The sequence below is a fragment of the Hemibagrus wyckioides genome, linkage group LG06, assembly GCF_019097595.1.
Source record: "Hemibagrus wyckioides isolate EC202008001 linkage group LG06, SWU_Hwy_1.0, whole genome shotgun sequence".
NCBI lineage: Eukaryota > Metazoa > Chordata > Actinopteri > Siluriformes > Bagridae > Hemibagrus > Hemibagrus wyckioides.
In genome coordinates, this window is record NC_080715.1 from 43,832,523 (window position 1) to 43,850,022 (window position 17,500).

The 17,500-nt window shown below is 44.3% G+C and overlaps 2 protein-coding genes across 2 annotated transcripts in view; one reads left to right on the forward strand and one right to left on the reverse strand.

The window, feature by feature from the left end:
- si:ch211-153j24.3 (protein c-Fos) overlaps nt 1–4,631 on the reverse strand; it is a 5,349-nt gene extending 718 nt beyond the window's left edge. The window contains exons 1-5 of the mRNA XM_058391240.1: nt 4,234–4,631; nt 3,622–3,861; nt 3,000–3,107; nt 2,233–2,460; nt 1–1,628 (exon numbers count right to left, since the gene is read on the reverse strand). The exon at nt 1–1,628 is cut by the window's left edge and continues 718 nt beyond it. Coding sequence (XP_058247223.1) covers nt 1,266–1,628; nt 2,233–2,460; nt 3,000–3,107; nt 3,622–3,861; nt 4,234–4,293 — 999 coding nt within the window. The 5' untranslated portion in view covers nt 4,294–4,631 and the 3' untranslated portion in view covers nt 1–1,265. The remainder of the gene's footprint in view (nt 1,629–2,232; nt 2,461–2,999; nt 3,108–3,621; nt 3,862–4,233) is intronic.
- A 9,916-nt stretch (nt 4,632–14,547) lies between these two features.
- fosab (v-fos FBJ murine osteosarcoma viral oncogene homolog Ab) lies at nt 14,548–16,573 on the forward strand. Its single transcript, XM_058393446.1, has 4 exons — nt 14,548–14,756; nt 14,990–15,223; nt 15,332–15,439; nt 15,546–16,573. The coding sequence occupies exons 1-4, from the start codon at nt 14,691–14,693 to the stop codon at nt 16,122–16,124; spliced, it is 987 nt and encodes a 328-aa protein (XP_058249429.1). The 5' UTR covers nt 14,548–14,690; the 3' UTR covers nt 16,125–16,573.
- Nucleotides 16,574–17,500: the final 927 nt, after the last annotated feature.

The following is a 17,500-nucleotide window of genomic DNA, read 5'->3' on the forward strand; positions in this document are numbered from 1 at the left end:
AAAAACAGTGGTTTAGAGTTGAAAGACCTCCACAATAAAGTTTCTAAAAGTGCATCACATCAAGACAGCCATGCAGCGACACATCACTGTTCATGTGTTTGTGTATTAATAATTCTATTCATTCTATTTTCTTTCTTTTTTTTTTTAGAAAAACAGAGTCAGATGTTCATCTATGGACGATTAACAATAATAATAATAATAATAATAATAACAATAATAGTTAAAAGCTCAGAGGCCCAAAAGAGGCAAGACGCCGGGACACAATTTCAGACAGCAGAAGTGCTGAGCCTTCACTTCTCTCTAAAATCTGATTCACAGGAGATTAGACTGAAGAACTGAGACATGTGGTGTTTTGCTTGAAAATGAGTGATGAGGTTAAATGACATCATATGCAGTGGAGATTGTGGTGTTTCTCTAGGCTGAGGGTGGAGATTGGGGTATTTAGGTGAGGTAGAGATGAATGTAGGATGATTAAGACTCTTTAGGGTGGAGATCTGGGGTGGAGATCAGAGTAGTTAAGTCTCAGAAAACTTTGTGTTTTAGATTTGTGTTTGTTTGTAGTTGCAGTATTTAGGGTTTACAGTGAACAATAAGATATTTGGCTAGACCCCTGGGTATTTCACTGCAGATTAGGGTGGAGATGAGGGTATGTGAGTGGGATTTGGTGGAGATTAGTGTAGTCTGAGGTATTGCCACATTCATGGTTGGCTTTAGGTCACTTTGGTGGATTTTGGAGTATTTCGGTTGGAGATTATATCATATTAGTGGAGAATAAAGTATTTTGCCAGAGACTGGCAAAGTTGGGTGGAGAAATCTGGGTGGAGATTAGGCAATTTGATTAATTTAGACATACACTAGGTTGGAGATTATGGAATTTTGAATGGGATTTGTGACATGTTGTTGAAGATTGGGATGTTTAGATAGAGATTCTAAAGGTTTGGGTGGAGATTAAGATGTTTAGATAGAAATTCTGATGGTTTGGGTGGATATTAAGATGTTCAGGTGGAGATTCTGAAGGTTTGGGTGGAGATTAAGATGTTCAGGTGGAGATTCTTATGGTTTTGGTGGTGATTAGGATGTTTAGATGGAGATTCTGATGGTTTTGGTGAAGATTAGGATGTTTAGTTGGAGATTCTGATGGTTTGGTTGTTTTGGATGGTGTTTCGTAGGTTTGGGTGGAGAGTGGATGAATCAGATTGGAGATTAGATAAATTAGTGAATCTTTTGTCATTCTGTGAATCTTGTCTCTTCTTCAGCTCAGAGCTTCATAACGTCAGCAGAGTGGAGTTTTCGGCTGCAGGTTTTGTTTTCCCACCCTCGCACTCCTCGCCCTGACTGAAATCAAACGTTAGTGGCTCCAGACTTCCTCCCATGCTCATGTAGAGCGTCTCCCACTCGCTGAGACCCAAAGAGGCGCTTAGGTCGATGTCGGGCACCAGCAGGTCCATGTCATCGTCATCGTACTCCATTTTGGATCCAAGCTCCTCCATGGCTGCGTCCTTGATGTCGATGTAGGGCTCCAGCTCGGCGCTGGAGCACAGCAGCACGTCTGAATCTCCTGAGATCACGGGCTCTTGGTGGAGAGGAACAGGAGAGGGGGCCATCTTCTCTAGATTCCCAGAAGAGGTCTGGAAAACAAGAGAGAGAGAGAGATTTTGTTAAATCCAGGGTTCTTTATGGTGAGAGTTTCCACTGTTGAAGGATTTTCCTAATGTTTAATTCCAATGTCATGTAATGATTAGTCATCTGTTTACTGCCTGACTGCTTTATGTGGGGTTTTTTACACTAAGATGAACTTTCCTCTTCTTGTTAAACAGGTTTCCAGAACAATTTAGTGGGAAAAACCTCACTGCCATCTGATCTTTTCATTCTGAAATGATTTGTTTTTTTAAAAAAAAGGTATTACTTTAACTTTGCTTTATTTGCTGTTTCGATAAAATCGCTGTAATGATATTTTAATAATTCCATAATGAGACCATTTAAAAGATATAACAATAAAATAAAAGTTTTATATGAATAAACCTACATCAGACAGACGGTGTATAAATAAGCCTTATTTCCTGAGATAAATAAATAATAATCATTTAAATGGTTAATCATATCCAACTGTTCTAACTCCTCCCCTCATGATATAACTCCTCCCCCATCGTGTAACCCCTCCCTCCCCAGTTTATTTCAGCGTATTTAAGATAAATAGTATAGATTCACTGTACGGAATGTGAACATGAATACCGAAGCTGAAGTGACGTGGAGAAGCGGAGACTTCTTCTGAGTTTCATCCGGAACCTGCTTTTCCTCTTTCTCCTCTTCCTCTTTTTTCTCCTCTCCCTCCATCTCAGTGGGGATTTTACAGTGTGGTTTATGGGACATGAGCAGGAGCTCCAGCTGCTCTTTCTCCTTCATCAGACCGCTGATCTCTGCCTCCAGAGCAGTTTTCTCCTCCTCCAGACTGTCTGTCTCCTGTACATCACACACCAGACCAGAATCTCTGAGAAACCACACATTATACACCACTGAGGCTCTACTGAAAACACACACACTAACACACACACACACTAACATAGATACACAGGGTTTAATAGCTCACATTAGTTAATACATGCAGAGACAGACAGATGTACAGACAAACAGACAGAGAGACAGACAGAGAGAGATATACAGATAGACAGACAGATTTGCAGACAGACAGATGTACAGACAGAGAGACAGACAGATGTACAGACACAGACAGAGAGACAGACAGATGTACAGACAGAGAGACAGACAGATGTACAGACAGACAGGTAGATGTACAGATAGACAGACAAACAGGTACATGTATAGACAGGCAGACAAACAGGGAGACAGACATATGTACAAACAGACAAGGAGACAGACAGATGTACAGACAGACAAATGTACAGGCACAGATAGATGTACAGACAGCCAGACAAGTGTACAGACAGAGAGACAGATAGACGTAAAGACAGATAGATGTACAGACAGACAGACAGACTCACGGCCTGCAGGCTGTCGGTCAGTTGACGTCGGCGGTCTCTGCACTTTGCGGCTGCGAGTTTGTTTCTCTCTCTCCGGAGTCTCCTCCTCTCCTCCTCTTCAGGAGAAAGCTGTGTGTCACAAATAATCAAGATTCCTTCAAAATGAGTCTGTTTACGTCCTGTAGGACTCTTTATATCTTCATATCACTCCTCTTAATGGAGGATTAGAACAGAGAGAGAGAGAGATAGAGAGATAGAGAGAGAAGAAATGAATATAAAACATGTAGATATATACATCAGTCAGTGTACCTGCTAATACGTGTGTGTGTGTGTATCAGAATAAATTTATCTAAAACACTATTATGTGTCTATCTGCAACAGTCCAGTTCTAGGTTCAGCAGAACATTTCCTGGATGTTGTCCGAATGTTTTTACGGAACGTTTCCTGATCTTTTAGTTATCTTTACACTAAGGTGTAATTGTGAATCTGTTGAACAGCTGACCTGCTGACCGCTCTAAAGACGTTCCCCTGGCTGTGTAGAGGTGGCTCATGGAGCGTGAGAGGGTTGTGACTATTATGGGATGCTCTGTGGTTCGTGTGTGACTGATGATCTCTACACCTGAATGAAACCATGCTGGTGTACCTGCTCTTTCTGTGCTTTCCTCCGGCCCACGGTGAACCCGGGTCCCGTCTCGGGGTCTCTCTTCAGCTGTGTCTTCTTCTGAGGTGTGTGTGTCTTCTTCTGAGGTGTGTGTGTCTTCTTCTGCTTGTCTCCGCTGCAGGGACCAACTGATGAAATGTCAGTGGACAAGACCATCCACTTCAGATCGGGCGCCGTGGCGATGGCAGTAACCGTGGGGACGAAGGGACCGTCGTCGGAGCTCTAACACACACACACACACAATTAGCATGTTCATCCTGCTCTACTGATGTTCAGATAATTGCAGCAATTAATACTGACTGATTATTAAACATCACCTCGTTACAAATGAATCATTGCTCATTAATACCTCTCCATCAGCCTTTCCTCTTCATATATATTCGGTCTCTTTCATGCATTCAGATAACTGATCATTATTTTCACGTCATCATCTAATAAATGACATTAATCAAGCACGACAAACACCACAACCTCCCTGTCCTTTGTCTCCAGATGGCAAACGCACATCTGTTTGGTGACAGGGTGGCAATCAATCAATGAAAAATAAATAAATATATAAATAAATAAAATAACAATCATGTACGTCACGTGTACCTGCGCGAGCGCCTCCTTGGCAGACAGCTGGCCGCGAGACGAGGACCCGGTTTTAGGCATCTTCTTATTACAAAATGCAATCAAATAATCTAAACAATATTTCTCCTGCAACAGTTATTCTGCGCCACGTGCGCTGCTAATAAATGCCGTGGGTTATTTGTGATCGTTTTATTATTTTTTTTTCCTTCAATGTTCTAAAAGGTTGTTTTTTTTGTTTGTTTTTTTTTGTTGCTGTAATTCACCAGTGCAACTAAATCCGCACAGCTCCGGCGCTCCTGCGCTTCTGTAGTGAAGCGACAATTTTATGAATGAAATCTGTGAGACTGGACTGTACCATTCTGCAGTCGAAGGGGGGAGGAAGAAGAGGAGGAGGAGGGAGAGCAGAAGGAGGAGTGTGTCCAGAAGGGTTTCAAATAAAAGAGCATGCACTTGCGTGCTGTTCATGTGATCCATAATAAAATAATCCAGTTGTACGAGTGTTGTTTTTTGGTGTGTGTGTGTGTGTGTGATGTTTATAGTAAATATTATAGAATACAACAGTAATGTAAGCAAATTATAAGTATGCTTGTATACTGGGATCTTGGTTTTATATTAACAAGACCTCAGAATCTGTACAGCACTGCCCTCACTTATTCTAGACAAATAATAATAATAATAATAATAATAACAACATACAGGCCGCGCGCACGTGCCTCAATTAACGCAGGCTACAGAAATACAACGTAAACATTTCACATTTTGTTGATATATTCCTATTTTTACTGCATTATCCACTCATAACTTACATAATAATAATAATAATAATAATAATAATAATAATAATAATAATAATAATATATACCCTTCTATTTTTTCACAAGGACACAACTACAGGTGCCCTTTAACAGTCCTACGTTTATCTTTACGTTTATGTTCATAATTAGAATGATTATTTAAAAGAAAAACAAACTGTGTGTTGTTTTAATTGGTTTGAGTGATTTAATTGTCTTAGGGGTGTTAAAGTGTGAGTTGTTATTGCTGTAGTTCTCTCTCTCTCTCTCTGCATGATGGAGAAGCACAAGTGCTGCAGCAACAAGACGTACGCGAGCCAATGGCAAGGCGCGGCGCGCGGCAGCCAATCGGGTGGCAGCGCGCGCGCGCTCTGTGCGAGTCGGCGCTTTGTGACCATGTTTGGTGTTTCCGGAGAGGCGCCATTGCGGCAAAGCTGAGCCTCTGTGGCTATTTTTGTCTCATCGGACTTAATTAAAACGACACACGACTCTTTAGACTTGTCGCCTCAAAGAAGTGGTGTACGTTATTGTAAATAATCCCACATGTTTAAATACAAAAATTAGAACGAAGAATAAATCTCTGGCGCGTGCCTGCAGCGGTTGTCATGGTGTTTGGAGAAACGGAAGTCTGCTGCCGCTGAGATAATGGCGATTTTTTCTTAACTAAAATAAAGCATGTGGTCATTTGTGTGTGTGTGGAAACAGAGGCCTCCTTCTTTTTCTTGTGCTCGATCCAAGTGTTTCCCGGCAGCCCCGGCACGCCCCCTGCCCGGTTTGGGTCGCGTGAGTGTCGGTCAGTCCGCCCCGGAATCCCTCCATAACAATGGCTGCGTCCCAAACAAGCGCTGCCTCTCTCAGCCGTGCAGTCTAGAACATTCCAGGACTTTAAAAGTCTAGACTCTGAAACAATACACACAACACACACCACAACACGGAACACACACCATGACACACACTACAACACACAACACACACCACAACACGGAACACACACTACAACACACAACACAACACGGAACACACACCATGACACACACTACAACACACAACACACACCACAACACGGAACACACACTATGACACACACTACAACACACAACACAACACGGAACACACACCATGACACACACTACAACACACAACACACACCACAACACGGAACACACACCATGACACACACTACAACACACACCACAACACGGAACACACAACACACACCACAACACGGAACACACACCATGACACACACTACAACACACAACACACACCACAACACGGAACACACACCATGACACACACTACAACACACAACACACACCACAACACGGAACACACACCATGACACACACTACAACACACAACACACACCACAACACGGAACACACACCATGACACACACTACAACACACACCATGACACACACTACAACACACAACACACACCATGACACTACAACACACACCATGACACACACTACAACACACACCATGACACACTACAACACACAACACACACCATGACACACACTACAACACACACCATGACACACTACAACACACACCATGACACTACAACACACACCATGACACACTACAACACACAACACACACCATGACACTACAACACACACCATGACACACTACAACACACACCATGACACACACTACAACACACACCATGACACTACAACACACACCATGACACACACTACAACACACACCATGACACACTACAACACACACCATGACACTACAACACACACCATGACACACTACAACACACACCATGACACACACCATGACACACTACAACACACACCATGACACACACCATGACACACTACAACACACACCATGACACACACTACAACACACACCATGACACACTACAACACACACCATGACACACACCATGACACACTACAACACACACCATGACACACACTACAACACACACCATGACACACACTACAACACACACCATGACACACACCATGACACACTACAACACACACCATGACACACTACAACACACACCATGACACACACCATGACACACTACAACACACACCATGACACACACTACAACACACACCATGACACACTACAACACACACCATGACACACACTACAACACACACCATGACACACTACAACACACACCATGACACACACTACAACACACACCATGACACACTACAACACACAACACACACCATGACACTACAACACACACCATGACACACACCATGACACACACTACAACACACACCATGACACACACTACAACACACACCATGACACACACTACAACACACACCATGACACACCACAACACACACCATGACACACTACAACACACAACACACACCATGACACTACAACACACACCATGACACACACCATGACACACACTACAACACACACCATGACACACTACAACACACACCATGACACACACTACAACACACACCATGACACACACTACAACACACAACACACACCATGACACTACAACACACACCATGACACACACCATGACACACACTACAACACACACCATGACACACACTACAACACACACCATGACACACTACAACACACACCATGACACACACTACAACACACAACACACACCATGACACTACAACACACACCATGACACACACTACAACACACACCATGACACACCACAACACACACCATGACACACTACAACACACAACACACACCATGACACTACAACACACACCATGACACACACCATGACACACACTACAACACACACCATGACACACACTACAACACACACCATGACACACACTACAACACACAACACACACCATGACACTACAACACACACCATGACACACACCATGACACACACTACAACACACACCATGACACACACTACAACACACACCATGACACACTACAACACACACCATGACACACACTACAACACACAACACACACCATGACACTACAACACACACCATGACACACACTACAACACACACCATGACACACCACAACACACACCATGACACACACCATGACACACCACAACACACACCATGACACACACCACAACACACACCATGACACACACCACAACACACACCATGACACACACTACAACACACACCATGACACACTACAACACACACCATGACACACCACAACACACACCATGACACACCACAACACACACCATGACACACACTATGACACACCACAACACACACCATGACACACCACAACACACACCATGACACACACTACAACACACACCATGACACACTACAACACACACCATGACACACTACAACACACACCATGACACACACTACAACACACACCATGACACACACTACAACACACACCATGGCACACTACAACACACAACACACACCATGACACTACAACACACACCATGACACACACCATGACACACATTACAACACACACCATGACACACTACAACACACACCATGACACACACTACAACACACACCATGACACACTACAACACACACCATGACACACCACAACACACACCATGACACACTACAACACACAACACACACCATGACACTACAACACACACCATGACACACACCATGACACACACTACAACACACACCATGACACACTACAACACACACCATGACACACTACAACACACACCATGACACACACTACAACACACAACACACACCATGACACTACAACACACACCATGACACACACTACAACACACACCATGACACACACCATGACACACACTACAACACACAACACACACCATGACACACACTACAACACACACCATGACACATACTACAACACAACACACATCACAACACACACCATGACACACACCATGACACACACCATGACACACACCATGACACACACCATGACACACACTACAACACACAACACACACCATGACACACACTACAACACACACCATGACACATACTACAACACAACACACATCACAACACACACCATGACACACACCATGACACACACCATGACACACCACAACACACACCACAACACACACCATGACACACCACAACACACACCATGACACACACCACAACACACACCATGACACACACTACAACACACACCATGACACACCACAACACACACCATGACACACCACAACACACACCATGACACACACCACAACACACACCATGACACACCACAACACACACCACAACACACACTATGACACACCACAACACACACCATGACACACCACAACACACACCATGACACACCACAACACACACCATGACACACCACAACACACACCATGACACACTACAACACACACCATGACACACCACAACACACACCATGACACACCACAACACACACCATGACACACACCACAACACACACCATGACACACCATGACACACACCACAACACACACTATGACACACCACAACACACACCATGACACACCACAACACACACCATGACACACACCACAACACACACCATGACACACCACAACACACACCATGACACACCACAACACACACCATGACACACCACAACACACACTATGACACACCACAACACACACCATGACACACCACAACACACACCATGACACACACCATGACACACCACAACACACACCATGACACACCACAACACACACCACAACACACACCATGACACACACACCACAACACACACCATGACACACCACAGCACACAACACACACCACGACACACACCATGACACACACACCACAACACACACCATGACACACCACAACACACACCATGACACACCACAACACACACCATGACACACCACAACACACACCATGACACACTACAACACACACCATGACACACCACAACACACACCATGACACACACCACAACACACACCATGACACACCACAACACACCACAACACACACCACGACACACCACAGCACACAACACACACCACAACACACACCATGACACACCACAACACACAACACACACCATGACACACCACAACACACACCATGACACACACACCACAACACACACCATGACACACCACAGCACACAACACACACCACGACACACACCATGACACACACACCACAACACACACCATGACACACCACGACACACACCATGACACACCACGACACACACCATGACACACCACAACACACACCATGACACACACCACAACACACACCATGACACACCACAACACACACCATGACACACCACAACACACACCATGACACACACACCACAACACACACCATGACACACCACAGCACACAACACACACCACGACACACACCATGACACACACACCACAACACACACCATGACACACCACGACACACACCATGACACACCACGACACACACCATGACACACCACAACACACACCATGACACACCACAGCACACAACACACACCACGACACACACCATGACACACCACGACACACCACAACACACACCATGACACACCACAACACACAACACACACCATGACACACCACAACACACACCATGACACACCACGACACACCACAGCACACAACACACACCATGACACACCACAACACACACCATGACACACACCATGACACACACACCACAACACACACCATGACACACCACAGCACACAACACACACCACGACACACACCATGACACACACCATGACACACCACGACACACACCATGACACACCACAACACACACCATGACACACCACAACACACACCACAGCACACAACACACACCATGACACACCACAACACACACCATGACACACCACACCACAACACACACCATGACACACCACAACACACAACACACACCATGACACACACCACAACACACACCATGACACACCACAACACACACCATGACACACACACCACAACACACACCACAACACACACCATGACACACCACAACACACCCCATGACACACACGCCACAACACACACCGTGACACACCACAACACACACCACAACACAGAACAGACACCATGACACACACCACAACACACAAGACACACCATGACACACACAACACACACCATGACACACCACAACACAGAACAGACACCATGACACACCACAACACACAAGACACACCATGACACACCACAACACACACCATGACACACACCATGACACACCACAACACACACCATGACACACACCATGACACACACCATGACACACCACAACACACACCATGACACACCACAACACACACCATGACACACACCATGACACACACCATGACACACCACAACACACACCATGACACACCACAACACACAACACACACCATGACACACCACAACACACACCATGACACACACCATGACACACCACAACACACACCACAACACACAGCACACAACAACAATAATAATAAATTATAAATAATATTACTAACATAGTGTATTTATTTTAAATAAAACATATGTATACATTATACCTGGTTTCTTTATTAAACTGCTCAAGAAATTAAAACAGCCTGAAATCCTAACAGACCCCCGTCACTGTAATGAATCATGAATGTAATCTGATGTAGTAGAGTTTTCTGGTGATATGAAGAGTCTCTTGTGTAACTCACTTATCTCTGGATATGAACTCTTTCCGAACGCTATCACTGTTATCAGGTGATGGTGTGTGTTTGTGTGTTATCAGGTGATGGTGTGTGTTTGTGTGTTATCAGGTGATGGTGTGTGTTTGTGTGTTATCAGGTGATGGTGTGTGTTTGTGTGTTATCAGGTGATGGTGTGTGTTTGTGTGTTATCAGGTGATGGTGTGTGTTTGTGTGTTATCAGGTGATGGTGTGTGTTTGTGTGTTATCAGGTGATGGTGTGTGTTTGTGTGTTATCAGGTGATGGTGTGTGTTTGTGTGTTATGAGGAGTGTACGCTCACATGTATGAGGAAATAAGAGGTGCTCAGATTTAGCACCTTACATTACAGGACAGGACAGAGATGGTGTTGGAGATCAGTGTGTGTCAAACCACCGGACACTGGAAACGCACAGATATACGAACACTTCATTACTTCACAAGCAGTGTGTTTGTGTTCAGTTAAAGCAACGCCACATGAACGTTAGTGTGACTGTGATTCAGCTGTAACGTGAGATGAGGCTTTTATACAATAGTTCTATATACCAGGTGACTTACACAATATGAATTTATCTCTGTTGACTGAATACACAGATCAGTCATAACATTATGACCAGTGTCAGGTGACATGAATAAGACTGAGTATCTCCTCATCATGGCTCCTGTTAGTGGGTGGGATATATTAGGCAGCAAGTCAACATTTTGTCCTCAAAGTTCATGTTAGAAGCAGGAAAAATGGACAAGTGTAAGGATTTGAGCTTTGAGTTTGATGAAGGGCCAAATTGTGATGGCTAGACCACTGGATCAGAGCATCTCCAAAACTGCAGCTCTTGTGGGGTGTTCCCGGTCTGCAGTGGTCAGTATCTATCAAAAGTGGTCCAAGGAAGGAACAGTGGTGAACCCACGACAGGGTCATGGGCGGTCAAGGCTCACTGATGGACGTTGGGGGCATTTAGAAGGCTGGCCCGTGTGATCCGATCTAACAGACGAGCTACTGTTGCTCAGATTGCTGAAGACGAAGTTAATGCTGGTTCTGATAGAAAGGTGTCAGAATACACAGTGCAGGACGGGTCAGGGCTGTCTTGGCAGCAAAACACAATATTATGAAGGTGGTCATAATGTTATGCGTGGTCGGTTCTAGTGTAACACTGCTGCTATAAAATGGAGTTGGAGGTAAGCAGCGCTCTCCATGTCCTTATCTTTCCTTGTTATATGAACAAGAGCTCCACACCCAGAACACTGTACATACAGTCTGGTTATGATGGAGCAGATGAACAAGGTTATCTTATCATAAAACCTTCTAGATAAGTGATCCTGAATAAACATGGCCATGTGGATAGGACCCGAGGCTTCTGTTTCTGTTAGCAAAGCAAGCTAACGGCTAAGCGGCTAAGCAGCTAAACGAAAGGAACACACTGATGACGTCGGCGTGCGGTCGGATCATACCGGTTTAAACCGTCCCACCCGACCGTGTGAGGTAAACACACACACACACACACACACACACAAACCCAGCCTTTTTCAAGTGCGACAGTTACACAGGCACCCGGAACAGAAGTTCCGCCCATCAGAGCGCGGCATGCAAACGTCACCGGGAGGGGCGTCTCCATGACAACGCCAGGCAGGTTAAACAAAACAGGAGCGCGCGCCATAGAAACGCTGAGGCGAGCTGTTTATTTATTTCTGCTGTTAATTAATAACAGCGTGTGTTTCTCTTCTTCTTCTTCTCTCTCTTCCAATCCTCTCTCACAGCAAACTCACTTTCAGGACTGTTTTTTTTAAAGCAAATACAAGTTATTGTATACAAAATTATACTTCCATCACTTATATATATACATATGCGCTGCAGCGCAGCGATGACGTCACACGCGCACACACACACACACACACACACACTTTGTCATTTAAACACAGTCTAATAAAATTAATGCTATAACCATAAATCATATGCATACTCCTGCACTGCTTAATAGCGCTGTAAATATTTCCACATACTGATGGATGAACCCAGGCTTCCATTTCAGCGTGTTTACACTGTATATATTTCCACAATAAACAGGTCTGCATTTGCACACGCCGAACAAAACACACAGTCAGCTGTTGTAGTGACACTATGCAGGACTTTAAACAAAAATACAGCGACAATAATAATAATAATAATAATAATAATAATAATAATAATAATAATAATATAACAATAAATCACCTTGCACGTCCAGTTAGACTTGGTGTATTTTTTTTAATTAGATTATGAGAGATTATTCTCATGTTAAAATAGAATTGCATTGCTAATACATTCAGCAGGGTTGCTATTTTTAGTGCCGTGATATCTTAATGCTTAACTATATCTATATTTAGAAAACGCATCCGGGAATTTCCTTTCCGCGTTATGTTACTTCACAAAAGACATTAGCATATTGGCATGGCGATTTTAAATAAAAAGAAATAAAAATAAAAATGAAGGAGAAGAAGAAGAAGAAAAACGGTCCTGGGCCTGACGTCATGGTCTCGCGCTGTCTACAGAGTGGTTTCCCATCAGCGCCCGCCCACCAGAGCGCTGTCAGGATGCGATTACCATATAAGGTAAATGACGCCATGGGATCCCCTGCTCTGGAAACGTCAGCGCCGTTCACACAACAGAGAAAGATATATTCTCGATATCGGTGTGCGGAATTAAAAACAGGCGTAATCAGAAAAAAATAAAGAGAAACCTGAGAGTTTATTCATGTACGTATAGGCTGATCGATTTTGGAGGAAGTTTCGCGTGCTCGCTTGGAATCCCGTTCAGAAGGTTTGTTTGTGTTGTGTGAACTCTGTCCCAGAAAAAAAAGAAGAGCCCGCCCCTTTTCTTGCGTCATTGTTCGGTATAAAAGGGCGGCGGAGCGGCGCAGAGGCAGCACTCAACTCCGGACATCGGGACAGAGCGAATCGGAGCAGAGCGAGAGAGCGAACTACTTCTTCAGCTTCTTGGATTTATTCCGGATTTAATAAATAAATCAATTCTTCTGGATTTAATTAATAACGCCATGTTTTCCACCATCGGAACCGACTTGACGTACAGCAGCATGTCTTCTCCGCTGAACACGGCACAGGTACGAGCAGTAGACATCTCTCACAGCTTCACTAAACTAAGCGTCTAACTTCACTTTCATGCTCAAGTCATGATCTGGCTTTGAGCCGTCCTTCTGAGGGACACAGCTTCTGTTTCTTTTGACTTGTAAATTTTGCCTGTTCCTTTGTAAAAAAAAACAAAAAAAACAACAATGAGTTTCTTTAAAACTGATTTGCATGAATCTAAAAAAAGCATTATTTGTTTGTGCTTCAGGATTTCACGGACCTCGCCGTGTCAGGAGCATCCTTCGTGCCCACCGTCACGGCCATCTCCTCCAGCCCAGACCTGCAGTGGATGGTCCAGTCGGTGGTCTCGTCCGTGGCTCCATCCGAGAGCAGGGTTCACCCTTATTCCTCTGACACGACCTTCTCCAGATCCAAAATGGTGAAGACTGTGAGTGGAAACAAGGCTCCAGTCACCACCGCCCGCAGGGGCAAATTCGAACAGGTAAATATCGTAACTATACTGCGATTACTCATGAGATGATAATAACAACATGTCCGACATGGAACACTCAGATAAATGGAAATTAACTTCTTGTGATGTTCTTAACAGTTCGCTCCAGAGGAGGAGGAAAAGAAGCGACTTCGTCGTGAACGAAACAAGATGGCTGCCGCTAAATGCCGCAACAGGAGACGCGAGCTGACCGACACCCTGCAAGCCGTAAGTATTAATTAATTCTGACCTCCTTTAACCGTATCGAATAAAAACAAACATCGTCGTAGACCCCGAGACTCAAACTAACGAGGCATTTGTCTCACTTCTGAAGGAAACCGACAAGCTGGAGGACGAGAAATCGGTTCTGCAGAACGACATCGCTAATCTCCTGAAGGAGAAGGAACGTCTGGAGTTCATCCTGGCCGCACACCGGCCCATCTGTAAGATCCCGTCTCAGATGGACTCGTCCTTCACCGAAAAACCCTGTGTGTCTCCGGCTTCGACTGAAAGCAGCACGGTGACGTCCGGACCTTCCACGCTGACCACCTCCACCACCGCCACATCCGTAAAGCTCTCCGACCTCGAGTCCACTCTGGAGGCTTCGTTTGATCTTTTCAACAAATCCGAAATGGACACGGCACGCTCGGTGCCAGACATCGACCTGTCCAACTCTCTGTATGCCGCTCAGGACTGGGAGCCGCTTTACACGTCGGCTAACCTGGACCTGGAGCCTCTGTGCACACCTGTGGTCACCTGCACGCCCACCTGCACGTCCTACACGTCTTCCTTCGTCTTCTCCTACCCAGAAAGCGACGCCTTCTCCGGGTGCGGTCAGCTGCGCCGTCACGAAAGCAGCGGCAACGAGCAGTCGTCCGATTCGCTCAACTCGCCCACTCTGCTCACGTTATGAGGGCGCCAATATTTATTCACCTCCATCTTTCTCATAGCAACACTGACCTTCAAGACTTTGACAATTGCAGGGCTACAGACCTCACTAAGCAATCATTTATTATTATTATTGTGGTTGTGATTTTATTTTTTATATGTATTCATGCATATGAATGAGCCTCTTAAACATGTAGCATGTTTGTGTGTGTGTGTTTCATTATGCAGATATTGTGTAGGAAATATAAATAAATAAATAGTTTACGGTGCTCGATAAACTGTACCATGGCCTCAGCAATATTCTTCATGTGCATTTTCTTTATCTAGCCGTTGTGCTAACTCTGCTAACATTTACATGAAGTTTTCTGTGAAAACATAGTTCCTGAAATATATTACAGATTGTTGTTTTTTTTTTTAAATGTTATTTTTATACTGGAATGTGAAGTAAAAGTAATAAATATTCATTGTGAAACATGTTTGGTGTGTGTTACATCACTTAGAAAAGGCTGAAATGATGAAAAAGTCTGAAGTGAAATGTTGCCTTTGCTAAACGAACAGTAACTGAAACTTTCCTCACATATTGCAGCCACTGAGGTAAAGCGCTGACGCGTCACACCGTGATGCTAATCTGTGAGGAAACCAAACCCTTCTGAAACTTTCCTGACCAGTGTGAAGTTGGGAAATTTTAGCGCATTGTTGTCGATTTTCTCATCTCTGACTCTGGAATTTCTCTTTCCCTTTCCGCTCGATCGAGACTCGCCTTCTCTCTCCTCAGAGCAAGGAACGGAGACAATGATCTGCACAGCGTTTCCTGGAAAGAGCTGTTTGATAAGAAACAAGGAGAACATCTACACACTACTGAGCTCCATCTTTATACAGTCCTCAACTAGCATGAGAGCAAACAGGCTAATCAATAAACTAGCATTATCGCGAAAAGGCTAATGATTAAACTAGCATTATAGTAAATGTCTTACAAATAAACTAGCATGATAGCGAACAGGCTAATGAATAAACTAGCATTATAGGGAACAGGCTACTGAATAAACTAGCATTATATTAAAAGGCTAACAAATAAACTAGCATGATAGTAAAAGGGTATTTAATAAACTAGCATTCAGCTAGCATACAGAAGGTAAGCGTTAGCCTCCAGAGAGAGTTGTAAGAAGAAATGATGGAATGTTCAGTTTTATGGTTTTATTCCAGAACTCAGCGCTCAGTGTCCAGTGTTAGATCTTTACTAACTCGTCCACTTCCTGTGCAGATTACACAATGACCCCACAAAGAGAAATGGATTAGTGGCGAAAAAGAGGAAAAGAGAACAAAGAAAAAAGGGGATCAGCTACACACCAGTGACGCAACGATACGCTGATGAGCGTCTATCTCTCTTCGCTCACTTCCTTC